The sequence below is a fragment of the Solanum pennellii genome, chromosome 5 (assembly GCF_001406875.1).
Source record: "Solanum pennellii chromosome 5, SPENNV200".
Taxonomy (NCBI): Eukaryota; Viridiplantae; Streptophyta; class Magnoliopsida; order Solanales; family Solanaceae; genus Solanum; species Solanum pennellii.
The window spans coordinates 72,605,747-72,628,939 of record NC_028641.1 but is presented as its reverse complement, the minus strand read 5'-3'; the positions used below and the strand labels follow the sequence as shown (position 1 = coordinate 72,628,939).

The 23,193-nt window shown below is 33.7% G+C and overlaps 3 protein-coding genes across 3 annotated transcripts in view; 1 reads left to right on the top strand and 2 right to left on the bottom strand.

The window, feature by feature from the left end:
* LOC107020103 (dynamin-related protein 5A-like) overlaps positions 1-9,233 on the bottom strand; it is an 11,665-nt gene extending 2,432 nt beyond the window's left edge. Inside the window, exons 1-12 of the mRNA XM_015220426.2 lie at positions 8,925-9,233; positions 7,521-7,584; positions 7,343-7,447; positions 7,055-7,156; positions 6,384-6,434; positions 6,156-6,217; positions 5,856-5,946; positions 4,011-4,075; positions 1,461-1,655; positions 1,110-1,229; positions 871-941; positions 552-777 (exon numbers count right to left, since the gene is read on the bottom strand). Of these exons, the coding sequence (XP_015075912.1) occupies positions 552-777; positions 871-941; positions 1,110-1,229; positions 1,461-1,655; positions 4,011-4,075; positions 5,856-5,946; positions 6,156-6,217; positions 6,384-6,434; positions 7,055-7,156; positions 7,343-7,447; positions 7,521-7,584; positions 8,925-9,053 (1,281 nt within the window). The 5' untranslated portion in view covers positions 9,054-9,233. The remainder of the gene's footprint in view (positions 1-551; positions 778-870; positions 942-1,109; positions 1,230-1,460; positions 1,656-4,010; positions 4,076-5,855; positions 5,947-6,155; positions 6,218-6,383; positions 6,435-7,054; positions 7,157-7,342; positions 7,448-7,520; positions 7,585-8,924) is intronic.
* A 3,946-nt stretch (positions 9,234-13,179) lies between these two features.
* On the top strand, positions 13,180-16,507 carry LOC107018462 (phosphatidylinositol 4-kinase gamma 4-like). Its single transcript, XM_015218952.2, has 3 exons — positions 13,180-13,348; positions 13,688-15,048; positions 15,785-16,507. Exons 2-3 carry the CDS (start codon positions 13,717-13,719, stop codon positions 16,157-16,159), a joined length of 1,707 nt encoding a protein of 568 aa, XP_015074438.1. The 5' UTR covers positions 13,180-13,348; positions 13,688-13,716; the 3' UTR covers positions 16,160-16,507.
* A 905-nt stretch (positions 16,508-17,412) lies between these two features.
* On the bottom strand, positions 17,413-22,044 carry LOC107020962 (E3 ubiquitin-protein ligase SINAT5-like). The gene is made up of 3 exons (XM_015221518.2): positions 21,510-22,044; positions 18,489-18,875; positions 17,413-18,060 (listed from the first exon to the last, which is right to left on the bottom strand). The coding sequence occupies exons 1-3, from the start codon at positions 21,753-21,755 to the stop codon at positions 17,698-17,700; spliced, it is 996 nt and encodes a 331-aa protein (XP_015077004.1). The 5' UTR covers positions 21,756-22,044; the 3' UTR covers positions 17,413-17,697.
* Between the last annotated feature and the right edge of the window lie 1,149 nt (positions 22,045-23,193).

Below are 23,193 nucleotides of genomic sequence, written 5' to 3'. Positions count from 1 at the left end.
ATATATATATATATATATATATATATATATATATATATGTAGTGTTGAATCCCCTGAAGGAGAGCATCAGTATAGTGGCAAAGGAGGTTTAAGAAATGTCCTAGGTTGCAGATTCAACTCCTAATTCTGCATTTTGACCTCTCTTTTTTCTTTTTTAGAATCCCTTAGTGAAATTCCTTCCCCAGCTACTACACAACTGACTACTCCATAAAGAAGCCTGAAATGTAAATCAACAAAAAATAGTAAACAACAACAATTAAGCCTCAATTTCAATTTAGGTGGGTCAGCTACAAGAATTCAGCTTGCTCCATTTGGGGACCTGTTTTATTCCAATTCTCAATAATTTGAGTCAGAATACTAGAGTGGAAATCCCAAAAAAGGGCAAAGAAGAATCAATGGCTGATGAAAAGAGAATTCATCAAAAAAAACGCTGAAGAAAAGGCATCTGACCCATTCCGGAAAGATATAAAGCTAACTGAAACCATTATACACAGTGCAACTTATAATAGTATATTTTAGGTACATATACAACAAGGGGCAAAAATCCATACCGCATCAACAGCTGCTTCAGCAGGACCCTTCATAGAAACTATGGAAGATTCAATGAGACGACGATATCCTTGTTCAGGAGCTATTAAATGTGGTTGATATCCATCCGCTTCAGTTATAAGTTTCCTTACATTTTCCATTGAAAGTTGCTTGTCAAATTGCAGTCTTTTTAATGCAGCTGGGAGCTGATTATCAAAGACATAATATATTTTATCACCTCCTGGTCGACTGTGACATTCAGACATCAGAAAACAAGCTTAGACAACATAAAAATATAGTTTACTTGGATATGTTAACAAAAAATAAACGTGGAACACTTACACTCCATCAAGATGTTCTTTGAAATTTCCATCAAAACTACGACAGATTTCCATTATCATGTACAATTTTCCCTGATCAGAACATGCAAAACAAGGACAAGACATATGATTCACGCTCAGAAAAGCAACAAAAGCAGACTCATATTCTACAAATTAATGGAAGTACAAAGATAGTAAATTGCCTCACAGGTTTTTATAACCAATACAACAGAAAGGTAGACATTTAAATAGGATACTTACTCCCGCATCCGTGGCAATGGGCTTTCCAAGACGGCTCAACTCAGTTTCTAGCTCAATTATAGTTTTGTTGATAAGAGACTGGAGACCTGGAATCCGAGACTTGATAACAGACTCCAAATGCTAAAAAATGTAGAAAGAAAATCAAAGAAAAACAGTTAGCTATCCAACATAAACCACAACTACAAGTCTACATCAAATAGGAAAAGCATAAAAGACCTTAAAGGCTTCATTTAGAGCACCAAGAGGAATTTCATTGAACGCAGAAAAGTAAAATAAGATGAACAGGGCTCTAGTTTTAAAAAGATAAAAAGTTCAACCCCTAAATATTTGATTAGAAAGAATATGACATACTTTTGACAGAACTTTCCCAAGATGTTCTGAACCCATTCTGTTAGCAAGATGCCGGTACTCAGGGGTACTAGAAAAGTACTCTCTCTCCCTACGCCTAGCAGCAATCATATCCACATTTTTGTTGATATCAGCTTGTGAACGATTGACAACACCAATCCATGGAAACTGTAGCTTATATGATTTTCCTTCCAACATCTGGAAATCCAAGAAAATGATTTAGAATAATCAACAATTGATAATATTTGTAAGTAAATAAGAACCAATATAAATTATTCTTGTAAATGTTGACAGACTTCTTGATGGCAGCAGAAATTTCAATCAGAAAGCATAAAATCATAGGACTGTGAATTAAATAGTCAGTACTGACAAACACATTTGCAGAAACAAATAAAGATATGATTACCACTTGTGCTCCTATAAATTTCAAGAGGGCATGAAGAAGTGCCTTTGTCTTTTCCAATAGGTAGTATTTTGAGATGCTCAGACTAAGAACGCAAGGATAAGCTTTCAATGTCCAGAATCATAAATTTAAAAGAAGAGTACTCAAGTAGAGTGATTGCAAAATCAGAACATTCATCCTCTACATCATGTCATGTCATGTGCATTGCCTTGATTTCTTAATAAAGCACACTCAAATAGTATCTCCTAACTGTCCTAAGGTAATTATCACAAGATCTGTTCAAACAACTCTTCACCCAATATGACAATAAGTATTCACTAAGATACAACTACTACTACTAATCTAATACAAGTCTACAACAACAATCAACAAAATATTGATATTAGGACTTTATCAAACTAGAATAAGAAACTATGATCACCTTAACCCAATCAAAACTCATAATACATAAGTTCTCCAAAAACTATCCCTCTGTTCCATTTTATGTACAGAGGTTCCTTTATCTCTTCAAGGAAGCTTCGGTATTTCGCTTTATATAAAAGATACTCATCCCTCTGTTCCATTTTGTTGAAAATATAATCAGTAAAGATATGGCACATGGGCCTAACTCAACCTCAAAAGCTAGCTCATGAGGGGAGGATTGCCCAAGTCCAGACCACCAATTAATTCCCAAACCAATGTGGGACTTTTACCCATTCTAACACCTCCCTTCACGCCTAGGCCCAATTGGAGCGTGGATCGGTCCAAACAGGGATGGACCTAGCACTGATACCACGTGAGATATATAGGAAAATAATATCATGGAATTGTTGTTGTTTCTACACTATTATATTGAGACCCTATTTATAGACATTAGCATACAATCATTTACAAAGTAGGATACTATTTATTAATCATATTTCTATTTGTATTCCTATTTCGATTCTAAATAGGATTGTAATAACCTATTCCTATTCTAATAGGACTGTATAAACTTAATATTCTAATAGGATTGCATAAGCCTCAACCTATTCTAATAGGATTGTATAAGCCTCATCCTATTCTACTAGGATTGTATATACCTATTACTATTCTAACATAATCAAATAAATAAAAGTATGCTCTCTCTAACAGCTTGCCCCGTGGGTACAAACAAGATTTTAAAGGCTCAACAATCCCTTACATTAGTAAGCAACCCCAGTTCCCTTGTTAAAGTAAGTCAACTCTCTTACTTGTTCTTGTAAGCTATTTCTTTCCCGTACTTTAGTAAGTAAGGGTCCATCTCACCCGATGTTGGGGCCCCCTAAATCAAAACTGCCCACACACCAAATGTCAAGCACTGGGTGTGAGGCGGAGTGTTAAAGAATGACAAAAGTCCCACATTGGTGGTTAATGAGATGGGGGGACTCCTTATAAGGCTTGAGCAGTCTCCCTTCCTTTGAGCTAGCTTTTGGGGTGTGAGTTAGGCCAAAGACCTAATTTAACACATTTAATGTGGCATTATTTCCCACATTTCTATACAAGGCAACACTTGAACTTTAAATTTCTCATTTAACTTTAATGACATCCATTTATAGTCACAAATATATCACAGGTACAACTTACAAGAAAAGCCTTGGCCTTCCTTTTTCTTCCGTAAACTTCGTGTCAAGTCAAGCATCACCACAAAACTTGAACAGATGGAGTACACTTAATGGCATTAATTTTGAAATGCTACATGTATGTACAGTTAACTACAAAAAAAAAACATACCCTTATTCCCACAAATGAGGTTTGGAGAGGGTAGAAACTCCGCAGACCTTACCCCTACCTTTGCAGGATAGAGAGTTTGTTTCCGAAAGACCAATGTACGGTTAACTACAAGAACAAAAACATACCTTAAATATTACCCCAAATGGAGTCTGAGGAGGGTGGGTACACGCGACCTTACCCCTAGAGGTTATTTTCGTTATGTATGGTTAACTATCAAACTTAAAAATCAACTTATGGCAAAAGTTTGTGATCCAAAGGGTAATAAAAGACTAAAAGCAACTCTTCTCTAGTTTTATCTGAAGGATACAAAAATATATGAGGTCCATACTCACATATGCTCAATTGAAGCTACACATCAAGTAAAAATGCATTTTCAAACAAGCATAGCAGTAACTATTATCAACCAAATAAAAGCTTACATCAACAGCATCGGTACCCTTATCCATGAGATCAATCTTCGTCAGAACTCCAAATGTCCTTTCTCCTGAGACAAGTGGTCAGATACTGAGTCAAAAGAATCTTAAAAGATGTAATAGTTCTTGATATGAGTATGCATAATCTTGACCAAGAATGAACCATATTGTAAAACTAGCATCGAGCTAGCACATTACCACACAGGGATTATAAACCTATATAAAACTTAAACTACATTATTTGCTCAATCAAAAAATGTTAAGCACATTGAAGGTCTTTGTTGTATTAAGTTTCCCAACTCTTGTTCACCTTGAAGAATGTGAAAATTGGGAAATCAATAAAGGATAAGAAACTTCAATTTTCTTAAAGAAGATATAAAAGTTGTATGACTTAATCTTCTTTATCAACAAAAAAAAAAGTTGCACGAAATTATCTTTTATTCATAATCAATAAACCTAGGGTTTAAGTTGAGCGGACTCTTCACTTTCAATTTTGCAACTGTGTCGGATTCTCCAAAAATACACTACTTTTGGAGAATTTGAGACGCACATGTTGACATTTATGAAGAGTCCAAGCAACATAGTAAATAAAATGCACTCGTAATTTAGATTAAGTGGAATATACTCGGAATTCTAATTTAGATGAAGTGAAAATACACTTTCCTTGGGTAAGATACTATTAAACAGGACAAGGAGTGGAATAGGGACATCTTTCGAAGGGTACAGGTGAAGATGCAGGAGGAAATGAATGAATCGGGAGATCTAGTGTGTGTGGTGGTGGGGTGTGTGTGAGAGGGGGAGGGGGGGGAGGCTAAACAAGGCAGAAAAATGAGAAAAGATGAGCCATTAGCTTGGGAGACCAGCTGAAAACAAAATAAATGGAACACTTTGTTTGAAAGAGGAGGGTCCAATAAAAAGTTCTTAGTGAAGTGAATAGAAGTGGGGTAAATGGTTTATGAAGATGAGGAAGAGGTCAAGTCAATTGCAGTTTTTATTCCCTATTGTACATAGAAAAGGAAGAATAGAGACTGAATTTGGGAGGATAGAGTTTAACCAAATATGAGAGAAGATAAAGAGTGGTTGGCGTGTAGAAGAGGAGAGGAGTTGAGGGAGACTATAGAATTGTGTGGGAGATAAACCATCAGACTGGAAGACTTCACTCCAACTTTTTTCTAGCAATGTTGGGAGTGTCATGAAGGAAGACAACATGAAGACTGCTACATCATTCCAGAAATCAGAAAAGTTTGAGAAGAGCCCCACTGCATTCATTGCATCACCGAAAAGGAGGAGGGAGCCTCAAATATTGGGGAATGTGGACCTATTAGTCTAGCAGGAAACATCAACAAGATCAAATTTAAGATGGTCTTAGGTATACTAATAAAGGTCTTGGTGATACAGTGTCTCTCTTAGAATGTGTTTGTATCTGTGGAGAGCAGATAAATTATACATGCAGGATTGGTGGAAAATGAGGCAGTGGCTTCTTGAAAGCTAGTTAGATCTAGAGAATGTGAATGAACACATGAATTGGAACTTCTTGAACTTTGTGATGCTAAAGATAGGTTTCACAGAGAAGTAGAGAAGTTGGATAAAGTTTTTCATGTCTACAGTCTACACTAAAGTTGTCAGTCTTTTATAAGGTAAGCAATTTCATTAATCAAGTGGCAGATCTATAATGCATGTGGCAGCTTTGTTAAAGTGTATAATTTGCCTAACAGTAATTAACTAAATCAACTATAATAAACTAGATACAACTACTGCCCACCAATAAAAGAACATGTCCATTAACGCATTCAGAACAATCTAGAGCTAGAAGGAAGGAAAATTATATGAAGTAAATTCCCAGAATCCGACCTTTAGGGTCTACTTCACGAGAAATCTTGATTGCATCCGATGTTGCGAGATCTTGATTCGCAGGGGAAATTGCAAGAATAATACAATTGGGCTGCAATGTCAAGAAAACAGAAAGCAATGACTTTCACAAGTATTAAGAGTATATTGAGATCTTCAAACACAATTAGATGTTTCCTGACATATTAGAGCAAGCACAGCAAACTACTACAATACTTGAGAACTGTAGTATTATTGTTTTTCAAAGTGTTAACACAACATACTGGAACATTTTCTCTTGGATAGAAGACTAGTATAACTGACCTTCTCAATATAAGACCGAACCATGTTTTCGATGTCTAATACAATGCTGTCAGGCTGCCCCTCTACATAAATTCAATGGACAGAATATCAATTTGGCAACAGTTTTCATTTTCAAAACAAAAGTTATGTATCAATGCAAACATGTTCGGATCCATTATATGAATCCTCAACATACATTTTTCTCCATTTGAAATTAATGGCACAAATGAACAGAAACACTATACTTACCAACTGCTACTTTTGTAAGCCCAGGAAGATCGATCAGAGTCAAGTTAACAACTGCCATGAAATAAACCCAAAATAAGTAGATGAAGTAGTAAATGTCGAGGCAATGTAAAATTAGAATGATATGAGTAGAAAATCTTTTCTCAGATTATTGGATAACTATACAATGTATTGGTGCTACAAAAAATGCTGCAACTGAGGCAAGTAAATTAGAAGTCTACACCAAGCCGGAAACAGATTACCAAAAAACACTGATTTCTACACCAAATGGATTCTGACGAGTGAATGTATAACTGAAAAGGCCATATTAGCAATAGTAAAGCATACACAACAAAGGAATTCACCAGATAACTATCCACTATATGTGAGTGCTGATTTTAAATGCAATTGTCCAGACAGCTATCAGAAGCAACAACTTTTTAGTTGCTAGTAACTGAATGCATTAATTGGGAGAGAAACATTTAACACCAGACTTCAGTCAAATACATTTTTTTTGGTAATAAAATTCATCCTCATTCTACAAATTTCAATATCCTGCTTACTCAAAACAAATACATCATCAACAACCTTTGTCCGGAAAAAAAAAAAACCCATCAAAAACCTCAAATGGACTTGGAAATACACCATTGCAGACAATTGAATAGCACAAATAGAAAACAAACAGTTCTTCATACCATTTGGAGAATATATACTGAGATAAATTGGCACACTAGAAATCTGTTTGCTGCGGCCAGTTTCTCGATCAGTCTCATCAGCAATCTCCTTCCTCACAGCAGCTGAAAGACACATATAAGACTTAGAAGCAAAAACAACAACAGACTTAAGTAAATGTTGAGGAAAAGTTTGCTAATGAAGTCCCAGAAGATAATGAAGACAAGAACGCACAACACAGGTGCTACATGCAGAAGATGAAAAGTAGAATTGAGCAAATAATACAGTAGAATTGCATGTCAAAAACTCACCAAAATCAGTAAACCTCTTTCTTGGTAGGTGTCCAAATTCTGCATATTCTCTACCTTCTTCTATCCGATGAAGCTGTAGGACAAGGGGGCGGCGGGTGACAATTCCTGTACATGATATGTGAGAATTCTGGTATTGTAAAAGTTTTGCATCTATGATTCCAATTGATGAAATTATTACCTGATCCACGAGGCAAAAAGTCTTTTCCAACAATGCTCTCAAGCACCGAAGATTTCCCAGAACTCTACAAGTCATCCAAAAGATGGAGTTAAGCAACATAAATGCAAAATAAACCTACAAATCTACGGAATCAACAGTTTTTGAAGACATTAAGTACACAATATAAGATAGATTATCACAGAGGAGACACATGATACATGATACAGGTCATGCACTCCACCATTAGAAAACTATTAGCATGTACCTAAGTTTTAGTTGAGCAAAAAGGGCATAGGATCACTCACTTATGGACCCAAACATCCATTCTCCACAACAGTCATTGTATATTAGCTTAGAATGCACACTCAGAAACATATCAAGCTATGTAACAGCACGTTCATTGCATTGATGTCAAGCAGCTCATAAAACCGTCTTCAATATGATAAACATATACCGCATATTACATTAATACATTCAGCTTCTACATTTAAATACAGAAACTATGGTACTAGATTGCCTCTTCCCATGTGCCTAATATGAACCAAAATTCTCAAAATCTCAACCCAAATAAAGCTAGAAAAACTTGGTCCTGAATAATTCAAATAACATACATACTAGGTCGGTAGATCCGGCCCCCTTCAATCCCATTTGAGACATTACAAACTGTTATGTCTATTCAACTTTACAACTCTCAAGAATTCAAATTCATTTAACTATTCAATTTCGGAACTTCTAAATTGACAGTTGGAATTTCAAGAGTGAACCAAGTTTTCTACTGAAATTCTTTTATGTGGCTTCTAAATATTTTAAAATTTGTGATTTATAGTACTTTTTTACGCAGTTTTCAAATATATAAATTTTATTTCGAAAAACTTAAAACTTCTATGTCCAAATTCAAGCCAAAAGTTTAGAAATTTGAATCTCGAAATTCCAACTGTGCTACACAAAAAAAGATATTAACAAATGTGAAACCTACATATATTAGCATTTTTCATGACTAATGTTATAGGATCAAGCTGAGGCAAGTAACTTAACCAAAAAATCAAGCTTAGCCAAGTAAAAAGAGCCGGAGAAATCAATCCACTACAAAACCTTCAGGTAAAATAAGGCAAGGAAATGACCAAAAATGGAAGCAACGGAGATATTGCAAAAAACAACAACTACTTACAGAAACTATGAGCATACAAGTACCAAAAAACACAATACAAACCGCAGATCTGACTGACTTCAATGAACACGCAAATTAAAAAACTCAACCTCAATAAATACGAACACGACTATTCAAACGAAGCAACACCTTTCAAAATTCCAATCGCCAGCTAACACTTCCAGATTCAAACATAAAACACCGCAATAAAACACAATTTAAAAGTTTGCTTCAGAATACAGCAACGAAACAGAGAAAAAAAGTAGATGTATCGAAACCTGTCCACCGACAACAGCGATAGTAGGCAAAGCATCCCATAGAGTAGGTAACGAACTTTCTTCACCATGATCTCCAAGTGCAGTACAAGCTCTCTGTAATCTGTTAACTAATGCTATGAGATTCTCCATTTCAATCGGAGTCAAAGATCCGGCGACTTGATAGTCAACAAGTGTAAGAAACAGTATGAGAAGACGAAGAGATATTGGAGAGAAGAAGAAAAGAGGCTAAGATTTTGAAATTAGAAAGCTTTTTGAATGGAGAACTGCTTGAAGAAAATACCCAGACCCTTTTTTTCAGTCTTAATATATTTGTGTTTCTTTTAAATTCTAAAGTTAATATATTATTTGTATATTGATGATATGAGAAAAATTATTATTTATGAATATTTTAAAAATTATTAAAATTGACTTCTGAAAAATAAAAAATAGTATCAGACAAAAAAAAAAGATTGAAAATACCATAGGGTAGTTCTTTTTTATATTCTAATTTTAATATACCGTAAAGAAAATAAGATTATTTTTTATGTCATTTAGTAAGAGTTTAATTGTTTGGTCATGAAATATTTAAAATTTATCTGTTATTAATTTTATACTATAATCAAACACTCACTTAAATAAAAAATATTATAGTTCAAAGTATAGCAATAATATCATATAATCTAAATATTAAACTAATAAATCATGAATAATTATTTTAATTCAATTAAAATATTTCTTTACTTAATCACACGGGAGCTAGGTGAGGTTCATGAGTTTGGACGAATTCACTGGCTTTTTTGTAAACCCCATATTTACATTAGAGAATTAAAAGAAAATATATATATTAACTTGTGAACCTTCAAACAAATTGAATTAGAACCCTCTAACTCCTGATATTGGTTCCGCCTCTGTACTTAATTAACTGAAACGTAGAGTAGCATAAGCATATGTCTATTATGAGTTACAGTGAAGTGGTGATACTGCTTCACCCTACCTAAAGGTCTCGAATTGGAGCTTTTAAGATGGAGAAAATCATGTTAAAAGTTCCCAGAAAAATTCTATGCCTAATCTAAATTTAATCGAAATTCAAATTTAAACGCCGAACATCAAAACACGTGGAAAAATAATAGATGTTTGGGTCACGAGGGCACACGAAAGTTGGTGCACAAAGCAACGAGATAGGTATGAGATCACTATGATTGTCTATTAAGTAATCACTAATTTGATCAAAGCTATAACTAAATCTAATTTTGAAAATTGTATAAATTGATATTGATAGTTAGTTAGAATTACATACACTAAATAGATTTAAAACAATTGATGGGGAAAAACTAAATGCTCAAAAACTTAAGGAAAATATGATAATAATTGGTGTGCTTGTATATGAATTTTTTTTGGAAAAAAAATCAATTTTTCATATGTGATTGATTTGAGTATTTTAAAAATTAGAAAATCTATTCCTTAATTAGAATAAGATAACAAGTGTTATAAATGACAAAGTTCTTTATCTTTTCTCTTTCAATGTTGTAACCTCCCTTCTTGATAACCACATTTCATGCGTGATTTTTCAATAGTGTTTGTTTCCTAAATTACTAATAAATATTTTTGTTATAATATTATTAAATTTACCTACTTACCTTACATTAAACAAGTAGTAATGCACTCTTATATTTTTATAATTAATTCAATTATTTGGGTTATTTAATTAACTAATAGAAATATTTCTATGTTGTATTTGCATATGCAAATAACCTAGTTCCTATATTCTTATATGTTGGTTTTGGTTTGGACCTGACTACTGATTCGATATAGCATTAAAAGTTTTTTTTTATCTGTTATTATTGTTATAATAAAATTAAAAGAAAAATATTTACAAAAAGAATTATCTCACATCTTTTAATTTCTGCGATTATCAAAGTGAAGAGTAGGGAACAATACTTCCTAGATAGCCTTTCTTCTCTTTTTTAAATGATAACATACGTGTCAAAAACACATCTAAACTATTGAGAGAGTGTGTTTCATATCTAAACTATTGAGACTGTTTATTAGTTTGAGAAACACGTCTCTCTATTTAATTTTTTAGAACAGTCTCATCATGGTGTGTATAATGCACACTCTCTTATATAAAAAAACACTTCACATGGATAAATATGTCATCTTGACAAAAAAAATTTTTTACATTTAAACGATAAATATTATTCCACTTTAACTATAAAATATGTCACTCCATCACTGGTTGTTAGTAGTAGAATAATATTGGAGGTGAATAATGATGACAGTGAGCGATATATATTAATTAATTATGATAATTATCTTAATGATTATTGGATGTAATAATGGTTGGTAGTAATGATTGCAAATGATTACTAATGGTGATGACAATTGATTGAGATAATTGATATTAGCGGTGATTGTGGTTGGATTGAAAATGATGATTGTAGATAGTATAGATGGTGGTGGAAGTTGTAGGTGATGAGTGAAAGAGATGAAGTAGCGATGAAATATTCTTTTTTGTAGAATTTTTTATATAGACATCTTAATGTCATTCATACTTATTCGAACCTATTAAATAGTTATAAAATAAAAAAAGATATACTTAATAATAAGATTCAAATAATTAATATCAAAATCTTGAAAATAACGATCAATCTGATAATATATCATTACATCGTGACCAAATCAAATTCTCCATAACTATGAATCTCCATTTATTAGAGTATCAATAGTGTGTACTATTCCTTAGCATATTGAAATTAGATTATTGACTTGTAAATAATATTTTTATTTTAAAATAAATTAAAATCAATTCTAATTACTTAAATTGACATTGTATCAGAAGTGAAATGTTCAATTATTGTTTCAACAAAAAGATATGGGCAATAATCAAAAAGTGCAACGATAAATTGAAACCAACTGAAATATTTTAAATATAAAATTTGTTTATACGTTTGGAGAATAGACTAGCCGTTTGTTCATATATTGTGTTTAGAAGATTAAAATAGTATTTATTTCAGTTACCACATTAATTCATAACTGTTTATAATCTATTTTTTTTAGAATATTTTGTAAGATTTTTTTTTAAAATAATTGATATGTTTTTACGTGGATATGTGAGAGCTTAAATAAAGTGAGTGTGAAAAAATAGATGTAGATCGAAAATATATAAGAGAGAGGTTAATAAATAAGACACGATACAATTTCAATATATTGAAGACACGATTTTACGTAGGAGATTAGTGAAGTATTCTCTTGCTTATTGATATGTTTTAGGCTCGATGGTGTCTGTTGTAGTGTTCACTTTATTATTTTAGTGTCTTGGTTTTGCTTTCATTTTATCACCATATGCTTTTATGGTGTTTTAGTCATTACACTATTTTATTATTATTATTATTATAGTAACTATTACATTTTCTTCACCATCATTTTTTTTCATTTCATACTTGTACTCGAGTCGAAAGTCTTTCAAAAATCGACTTTCTGTTTTCATGAGATATTACATTTTATCCTCTTTGGATTTTAATTATGAACTATCACTCAATATGTTAATATTATTGGGTTTTAAAAGGTGTGAATGAAAAATGAAGAGTTGTGATTTTTTCGAAGAGTTCTGACTTTTTCTAAAAAGTTACGATTTCTATGAAAAATGTGACTTTTACGAAAAATTGTGACTTTTATGACAAGTTGTGACTTTTATGAAAAATTGTGATTTTTATGAAAAGTCGTGATTTTTATGAAAAATTGCGACTTTTATGAAAAATTATGATTTTTATGAAAAGTCATGATTTTTATGGAGAATTGCGACTTTCATGAAAAATCATGACTTTTTATGAAAAATTGTAACTTTTTTTGATAAGGTTATAACATTTACAAAGGGTTATGACCTTTGACTTTTCAAAAAAAATTGTAACAGTTCCAATCAGGCATAATTAACACATGTTTACACTATCATTTATTGTCTTTAAATAAATATTTTTTCTTATTTTTCAATAATCAATAATAAATTTTCTAAACTTTAGAACTTTTTCTTTTTTTTATATAAACAAATTCTAGTAAGATGTTCTATCTTAGTAGGATATATTTCATTAATCTTATATACTTGAAATACATAATTTTCTTAATATACCTAATTTAGTGAACTCAAATTTTTTTTCCTAATAAAATATTTTGTATTTTATTTAAAATCTATTTCAGATTCTATTTCTACGGTGATATTAAATTTAAAGTTTGAATGACACATTTTGTAATTATTTTATTCAAAGGCAATTTCAAAGTTGAAACGGCTAAAATATTGAAGTAAATACTGATTTGTGGTTGAGTAATATTCTTCTCCAACTGTACGTATTTTCTCCGTTCATTCACCGGAAAAGTCGCCGGCACCGTTCAAAAATTCTCGGTATATCATTCTTCAAGATATCCAATTTTCCTTCGATTCTTCTCCTCCTTCTGTAAGAATCCGTCCTCTATTCTTTGCCTTTCAATTCCCCTATCTGAAGTTATTCCATTTTCCCCGACCCCCAAAATAGTTTTTTAAATTTTTTTTCCCAAAGCTCCCAAAATTCATATTTTTTTTGGTTAACTATAACATTTATTCAATTAAAGAACCAATCTTGAATCTCTGGGGCTTTGGGAGAGGTTTTATTTTTTATCTTTTTTTTTCTTAATTATTGTTACATTTGTAAGTAATATCTGTACAGATAGCATTGTGAAAAATGTGTTGAAACCCACAACACATTTTTCACTTGTTTAGTGTCTTTGATAATTTGTAGGTTGATTTGTGAATATAGGGTTTGTATCAAATTTTCCATAGAGGAAAATGTCATCTGCTGGGGTGGTTGCAATTAGTCCAATTTGTATAAAGAATATGGTAATTCCGCTTGTACATGGTCAAGAATCGATTTTGATTTACGTAGCTATGTCGGGTTCGATGATGCCATTAAGGGTTTTGGAGTATGATTCGATTGAATCTGTGAAGGTACAGATTCAGAGTTGTAAAGGGTTTGTGGTGAAAAATCAAAAATTGGTTTGTGGGGGTCGTGAATTGGCTAGGAGAGATTCACTTATCAGGGATTATGGAGTTTCTGATGGGAATGTTCTTCATTTAGTCCTTAGGTTATCTGATCTTCAAGTTATTAATGTGACAACTTCTTCTGGTGAAGAGTTTACATTTAATGTAGAGAGGAGTCGGGATGTTGGATATGTTAAACGTCAACTTGCTGAAAAGCAGGTTGGTTTAGGTGATATTGATGAACAGGAAGTGTTGTGTAGAGGTGAATATGTTGAAGATCGGAGGATCATATATGATCTTTGCAAGAATAATGATGGGGTGATTCATTTGTTTGTGCGTAAAAATGCGAAAATTAGGGCTAGACCATTGGACAAGAATTTTGAGTTGTCCATTGTGGCACCACACCAGAATGATGTGGTTAGAGAAAACGGGAGTGGGACTGAAACAGATCACAAAGTTTTGGTCCCGAGGAAGCCTCCTGATAGGGAAATATATTTGGAACCTGTAATTGTTAACCCAAGGATTGAAATTCCTGTGGTACTTGGGGATATGATTGTTTCTGCATTTGAAGGCTTAGATAGAGGAAATTATCCTATTAGATCAACTGAAGGCACGGGAGGAGCATATTTTATGCGTGATGCATCAGGGAATAAGTTTGTTGCGGTGTTTAAGCCAATTGATGAGGAGCCTATGGCTGTGAACAATCCCCAAGGGTTGCCTCTGTCCGTTAATGGCGAGGGCTTGAAGAAAGGAACAAAAGTTGGAGAAGGTGGTTTCAGGGAATGCGCTGCCTACATTTTGGATCATCCAAAGAGTGGACGACGCTCACTTTCAGGTGAGCTGAAAGGTTTTGCTGGTGTTCCTCCAACTACTTTTGTGAGGTGCCTTCATAAGGGTTTCAACCATCCTGATGGCGTTACAGTTAAGCTGGGGTCCTTGCAGAAATTCATAGAGAATAATGGCAGTTGTGAGGATTTAGGTCCTAGTTCTTTCCCTGTCGAGGAGGTGCATAAAGTTGCTGTATTAGATATGAGGCTGGCAAATGCAGATAGGCATGCAGGTAATATTTTAATGAGCAAAGGTGAAGATGGCCAGGTTGAGCTCATTCCAATTGATCATGGCTACTGCTTGCCCGATAGTGTAAGTCTTCATCTTTTGTTTTCCTGTCCATTTGGTGATATAATTTGATGTTGTTATTGTGCACACCCTTAAGGATAGCTGTTGTGGGTTCCCTTGTCATCAAAAAACTAAAATGTGAATCTGTGATGCTGTTATTTGTTTGATAATTCGTGTTGCATCTGTGCATATTTTAGATGTTCCTCATTTTGGCCTTCATATATTGAATAATTCTTCTATCATGTCAGTAATCTTTCTTTTTATTTTGTTTATTCTCTGCAAGTCCTTATAACCAAGAGAATTATTTTTTCTTTTATATTTTTAGGAAGCAATTGTGATGTAGCTTCAAATTCTATATGAACTATTTATTAGGATTTTTCATATAATTGCAAGCCCTTGAGATAGGGGGCATGTGCCTATTATAGGCTGTTGGGCGAAAAGGAATATCATGTTTTAGTATAAATAGGATAGTTTGCGAAAGAGTAGTTGAGAGGCTTCTATCTTTACAATCTGAGCCCCTCTTTCCTTTGCCTTGTCGGAAGAGTTGCTATGATCTGTATTTGAAGGGCAGCAAAGCACTCAGCTTGTTCATGGCTTTCAAGTTCTTTAGTTACATACCTCTTTTTGGTTTAAGATTGACGACATATTCCAAGACGAATAGGCAGAGAGTGTGTAGATTTGTGAATGCTTGTTTTATGGTTTTATTATGTTGTTTAGTCATCCCGACTTTTGAGTCCTTGCTACCTAAACAATGATGCAGTTCGAAGATGTCACATTTGACTGGCTCTACTGGCCACAAGCTCATCAACCTTTTAGCTCCGAGACCATTGAGTACATTAAATCACTTGACGCTGAGGAAGACATAGGCTTATTGAAGTTATATGGGTGGGACATACCTTTGGAAAGTGCTCGCACACTCCGCATCTCCACCATGCTTTTGAAGAAAGGTGCAGAGAGGGGTCTCACACCATTTACCATAGGGAACATCATGTGCAGGGAAACCTTGAACAAGGAATCCATGATCGAGGAGATTCTTCAAGAAGCGTTGGACTCTAAGCCCCTTGGCTCAAGTGAAGATTCATTCCTTGTATCCATCTCCCATGTAATGGACCGTCGTCTTGATGAGATTGCCTGACGACATTTCACTCAAGAGTTGGTATATGGGGGGTGGTGTACATAGATAGGAGTGTCTGAGGACAGCCTTACTTTGCCAACATCATTTTCAAGAGAGACTATCTTGTTTCTTACTTATCAAAAGTAAAATTAAAAAACAAGAAAAAAACAACAACAGATAATCTTAGATATTTTTTGCAGTTTACTGGAAATGATCTTGCTAGGCTTTTAAGCAAGTTCTTTGTCAGTATAAATTGTACAAATACTGTGAAGTTTTTTACTCATATTTGGGTTATGGATAACTAAAAAGACATTATATATTATGATACACTGCAAGTTACAATCTATCTCACATAAGCTTTAAGGAAAATTACTTCTATCACTTGTGACTATGAATTTTTAGATGAAGTTTTTGATTAATGTCCATTTCTCAACATTTAAAGGTGACCTTCGAGTTCTTAAGTAGGAGGTGCATGTTGTAGTGTCAGCTGCTCGTGCCAAAAGCAGGATTTTTGCTAAGGGGATTCAAAAACAAAAGAAACATAAAAGCATAAATCGAACCTACATCATGTAAAGAGAATTTGAACCACCTTTACCATTTTTTTTAGTTTTTACGAAGGGGTTTCTAACATCTAATGCAAATAAAACAAAATTTTGATCCTTGATATAATTTTTCGGCATAAAGCGTTCAGATAAACCCTCTTCGGACCACCTAGATCAGTTGATGCCTTGTCAGATACTTTGCCACCAATGTATTTGTTCCTAAACCCTATTGAATCTTCTTGATGACTGGCTCAATTTCTTGGAGGTTATTTTTCAACAAATTCTCATTATTTAGCGAAATTTAACTACTATATATTGACAGAAATTGTATACCACTTGCGTATAGTATAAGTTAAATCCTACTTCTGTTTTGATTGTTACTTAAATTGTATCATATCGTTTAAGTTATCGCCATGCGACAACAAAAAAGTCTCATTTTATTAACATCAATTCAATGTCATCACATCTTTACCTTGATATTTTCTTCTCATTCTGTGTTTATTATTATTTGATAATCCTATTTTTATCTTTTACCTTACTTTTTCATAGTAGCTCTATCTCGTACTTTACTTTTCTTGTAGTTTTATTATTCAAATTGTTCAAGTATAACATTACACAAGGATGGAGAACAATACAATCTATTCAAACGTTGTATTCATTAAACCAATACACTACAATACAATACGATACATTATGAAACAATCGGTAACAACCATCCAAACAAAATGTTAGTGATGATGAGCCAAGTGAGAATTTTAGTACACTACCATAGAATGAAGCCAGATTTGCAACAATGCAGGCACACAAGTAGGTGTTGTTAGGAGAAAATAAGTTAAAATGTTTATGGTACAAGCTCTTCCAAGCGTTAATAACAAAAATACACTGGTCAGTTCATACATATGAACAAAACTTTCCACACATTTTTCGAACAATCTTCAATGTCTGAATCTGTTTATGTTTTGAAAAATCAGTACAGGGGACAGCAAGAACAGTAGGTGTTTGAGTTCAAAACCAGCATTAAGTACAGAGGTTGGGCATACATGCTCCTCCGTCAAGATTCTGCTGTTCCTTCCATATCCTTCCAGTTACTCGTAACTTAAGCTCCTTTCTCTCCCCTCCAGAAAAGAAAAGGGCCATGTTACGTTGTATGACGAGCCCATCATGACTATCCCTTACTTTTCTGTGACTGTCTCTTATACTTCTGGGCGTACCCTCCCAAGTAAGTTTTCTTCCATTACCTCCAACTTCCAGGCTGTAGCTATAGTTTCGAGCCTCCATCTCATCTCCCATAAACCGAAGAAACGCCATGTATACAGGAGCTGTTCCCAGCTGAAAGGCTTCAAAATGGAGACAGAAACACTGACCAAAACAATTGAAAACCTGGAAAGGAAGTAACAGTACATATAGCACTCTAGCTTTAGATAAACTTCTTGTGGAATAAATTAAAATAGTTCCTAAAGGAGTAAAACAAGCAAACCATACGCGGTAGGAAATAATAACTCGAAATTTCAATAGCAGAAGCAGGAGTGTGATTCTTGATAAGAATCTTCCCACAAGAAAAACTAAGGTGCAGATATGGCACGCCATTTTATCAAGTGTAAAGAGAAAAAATGAAGCAGATGAATGCTAAAGGTTTACATGAGAGTAGACACATTGAATGGTGACTAAGCGCCTTCTAAATATTGAGAGCCTTGATAAGATATCAGATGCTCACATTTTGAAGAACATGTTAACTCAAAACACAAGGCCAATACTATCCTTTTAATTTACATACTGAGAATAAAACAAAAAGGAGATTTCTGACTTACTGTCAACATCCACGTCGCATTTTCTACTTCTCGGGGATTAGATTTGACATACCGATGATTGAAAGTGCATCCTGAGTGCATGTCTACCTTGTGATCATCCCTCAAATGAGAAACCAAGCAAGGAATATCACCAACAACTGAGCACTCAGACCCAGCATACGGGCAGCTGTATGGTCTAAAGTTGCAAACTGACTCATGTTTTAGCTTACTGTAATAAGGAAATATCTCAGGACAGCCAACAGAGCCATATTTGCAAGGGAGCTCAAGCGATTCAGCCACCTTTTCCAGAGCTAAACATCTGATATCTCCAAGCTCCTGCCTACAAGTGGGACATCGGTTGTGAGCCCTCGCTTTACATGTCGAACAGATTGTGTGTCCATTGTGACACTGCAGCAATAACACACAGAAAATGATACATTATAGGGTTGTTTGGTCTAGAAATAAGTTATACCAGTATTAGAAATGTTGGAATTAAAATTAGTAACCAAACAATGCTTGTTTTTGTACCATGACATTTTTGCTAATACAGCAAAACAAACGTGCCATAAGTTTATTAACAAGAAATGGAGTTGCAGAGGGCATTACTAAATTCATTACTATTCAGGGTTATGATTAAGTGTATTCACTTTTAGCTTCCTTGTCTGGAACACTGATTTGGTACCATACATTGGGTGGTAGAGTCAGCTAAGTAGCATATCAGATAACTGAATGGACTAGCTTGCAGCTTATAAATGGCTCCTAGCAAATAATTAGAGAAAAAGCTAAGGCATCATTTCCATCCACACAAGTAATTAAAAAGACACAAGAAAGCCTCCTAATGCCAGTACGGACAGATAAAAGGTATGTAGGGATATCTGTCTTAAAAACATTCATAATTTTGCAAGAAAATGGACTTGGTATATCTTAGATCCAAAAGCTAGCTCAGATACCATGTGAAGGACATGGACCTTAGACGTAACTCGATCCAAAAAGCCTATGAGGTGAGAATTCCCGTGACAATATAAACTAGGAAGACTGAACACATCTCAAAAGCATCGGTTTTGCTCAATATGAACAACAATGTTACTGGAGGAACCTTCATTCAAGATCATCCACTTGAAACCTACATACGCCACCCAATTCTCATAATAGATAAGCTCAACTTCTTCATAAACTAAACCTCATGTCAGTTTAAGCCATAATTACGAATAAAATTCATTGATTCGTAAGCAATAGCTGTGGATCATAGGGTATTACGCTGCCCGCAATCAAAATTCATGCCACTGTCATTCAAGATCATCCACTTGAGCCTACATACACCACCCAACACTCATAAAAGATAAGCTCAACTAATTCATAAACTAAACCCCATGTCAGTTTAAGCCATAATTACGAACAAATTCATTGATTGATAAGCAATAGCTGTGGATCATAGGGTATTACGCTGCCCGAATTAAAATTCATGCCACTGTTGGATGGCAAGGTAAAACACGAACAGGGTGAAAGCAAAGGAGTTGACTGAAAAGTTTTAGCATTCAATTTCAAAATTAGAGGCTTCATGATTCAAGCACAGTTACAGGTAATAATATGTGAATCTTGTTAAGGATGTTCACATCTCACTATTCAATACTTACGTGGTATGCCATAATAAAAATATCTTGTGGGAATATTACAATTAAATTAGTGTTTCACTACAAGGCTGTATAAAAAAGGCCAGATCTGCAATAGACAGCTTCGGAGTAATTGAAAAATGGACACCTTAATAAATTTCTTTCCTGCAGTGGAATAAGATTAGCTTCTTTTGTTTTTCAAACCTTTACAACAGGTTGTAAGATTCTTATTGTCTCACTATCTAGAACAACATACCCAGTGTAATCCCACAAGTGGGAACTAGGGAGGGTAGGATGTACGCAGACCTTAGTCATTACCCCTACCTTAGTGAGGTAGAGAGGTTGTTTCTTATAGACCCTAGGCTCAAAAGAAATGTTATTGTCTTACTATCTATTCCCGCCAATTTCCCAAGTAGCACCCTGCACGTCAAGATGAGAGCATCAATACTGACCCAGATCAAGTCGAGCCAAGAATAACCAATCTTTGCTATAGTTGCAAGTTGCAACGGAGCTGGAGTTTATTTCCATATTAAACTGGAGAAGAGTTCAACTAAGTCAATTTTAGTGTTTTGTCTCTCCTCTTGTATTGGGTAACTTTGGCTACCGAGGCTTATGTAGATGGGAAGAAATCACCTAGTGTTTTCTTCTCTGCTAGGATTTGAAACTGGTCTCCAAGTTGTGCAGACGCTTCATTAAACACTAGGCTACCTCTTGGCTGCAAAACAATATCATTCAGAAAGGTAAAATATTTTTTTTTACCTCCACTGAGATTTTGAGCGTGAGACCTCATGATTCTCCTCTCTTAATTGACCATTAGGACACATCCATAGGTGCAAAAAGGAAAAGACTGTCCGCAATGAATTGACTTCAAGTTTTGGACATAAGACCTCTCATGAGCAAAATGACAAACAAACCACTACACTGCAAACCTTTCTTGCAATTGGAATTGATTCAACACACAAGGAAGAAATAGAGCACTAAAACAAATAACAATCAATCAAGCTAACTCCACCCAATGCATCAATAGTCCTATGCTGAAGCAAATCTCACCTAATAAGCCAGGTTCCAGAAGCTTGAAAGCTAAACCAAATTTAATTCATTCACTAACCACAAACAAACTCCCTGGCTCACACCACACCTCACTACTCAACTCACCAAATCCATAAAACAGAAAAAGGAAAAGGAAACTAAAAGTCTTGCAGATAATTCACCAGAGGAAACAAATTTGAATCTTCTAATATTACAATCTTCTAGCAAAAAAAAAAAACAGTTAAACAGGTAGATAGATCCACAAAACTAGCCAACATATCATTTCAAGAAACTTAATGAATCTATACATAAAAAAATAGCACAACCCCAACAATCAAAATTCAATCTTTCCTCAATCAAACCAATAAAGGGGTCCAAAAGTTTAGGTAGAAAGAGAACAAACCTGATGGATTGGAGGGTACATAGAATTTGTACAAACAGGGCATTCAAGAAGCTCATGAACACTTGTTGTAGAATGAATTGCAGCAATCCCATCATTATTGCTGCTGCTATTGTTAATATTGTTGTTGTTGGATGTCTTTGAAGATGAATATTGAGAATGAATAATATGTGGGTGATGTAAAGGGATCTCATCATCATCTATCATACCATCTGAAGATGATACACATTCAATGCTATCCAACTCCATTCTTGACACAAAAAGATCAATTCTTTATTCAGTAAAATCAAGAATGTATGATTTTTTTTTTTTTTTTTCAAATTCAACACTCTCTGTGTTCAGATGTGATGAATTTCTGGGTTTTTGAGGGAATTTGTTGATGGGTTTCCATCAATCTTCATTTTCTTTTTCAAATCATTGTTTTTGATTCAGAGATTGAAGAGACAAAAGAAGAGAGACAGAAACCTTTAAGCTTCTGCTTGGAGGAAAGAATGGTGCTTTTTACCACTTTAATTGTTTGCTTTCCTATTTTTGTTTGCTTTAAAACATTATGGATATTTATTCTATTTTGCCTTAATACATAAATATCCTCCTAAATTTTAATTTCCACATTTCATTTGCTATATTTTCATTGAGCTTGATAAATTATTTCTATTTACACTTTATGATTCTTACCCCATTTTTATTCTATTGTATTGCTTATGTTATTTAATAAATAATAATAAAAAATCTCGTTTTTGAATAATGACTAATTTGATATGATCACAGCATTATCTTAACTAATTAGAGGTAAATCTACGTAAACTTAAAAAGTTCATTTGAAATCTCAGAATTGAAAAATTATATTGTGTATATAGTATTAAAATTATATTTTATGTCTATATATTTAATACTGAACCTTGTCAATTTAAGTAAAAAGTTTTGTTCGGCAGCTATAGGGTTTAAAATCTAGTAGATGCACAAGTTCGAATCTGACTAGCAATATTTTTTAACGTTAAAGCTTGAAATATGGTACAAGACTATTTAGCATGTTTTCTTTTAACCTCCTCAACTAAAATTTTGATTCTGCCATTGTTCATAAATTATCTCATTATATTTTCTGAATACGATAGGATATATTATGAAACAAAACTAATAACCATCTAAACAAGATATAAGCATCTTTTATTAAAATCTTAATAAATTTCAAGCATTTATTGAATAGTAAATTAACCTCATAACATACCTAGTCTCTTTTAATTAATGCATGAGTCTCAATTGGAAGATATAATACATAAACATAATTCTTAACTTGACATCAGTTGACAATCATGACGTTTAATTTTGGATGTGCACAAGTAGACACTTAAACTGATATAAATTTGAGTAAATAGGCACATTCTTTGTACGTGACCCTCCATGAATATTCTGTCTCCTACGTGGTCTCTTACGTGTATCAATATTACGATTCACTAAGACAAATACACATAATTAAAGAAGGTGACATATATAAGTGATTAATTTTATTTATGTAGTAGACACTTAAACACATGCTAAAAAATAATCAAAATTTAAATTAAAAATATCTAACAAAAATAATTAAATCATAATTCAAGTTTCTAAATAAAATTTATTGAAAAGTTTCACATTAAGCCATTTTATTTTGTTTGAGGAAGTACATCATAATAAAGAAAGGTGAGTTGGTTAA

Excerpts from the sequence above, each read along its gene's own strand:
- LOC107020962 (XM_015221518.2), bottom strand. The coding sequence starts at position 21,755 with ATGGAGTTGGATAGCATTGAATGTGTATCATCTTCAGATGGTATGATA. Across the intron at positions 18,876-21,509 it reads TGTACCCTCCAATCCATCAG|TGTCACAATGGACACACAAT; the intron begins GTTTGTTCTCTT and ends TTATTGCTGCAG. Across the intron at positions 18,061-18,488 it reads ATGCGACGTGGATGTTGACA|GTTTTCAATTGTTTTGGTCA; the intron begins GTAAGTCAGAAA and ends CTTCCTTTCCAG.
- LOC107018462 (XM_015218952.2), top strand. The coding sequence starts at position 13,717 with ATGTCATCTGCTGGGGTGGTTGCAATTAGTCCAATTTGTATAAAGAAT. Across the intron at positions 15,049-15,784 it reads GCTACTGCTTGCCCGATAGT|TTCGAAGATGTCACATTTGA; the intron begins GTAAGTCTTCAT and ends ACAATGATGCAG.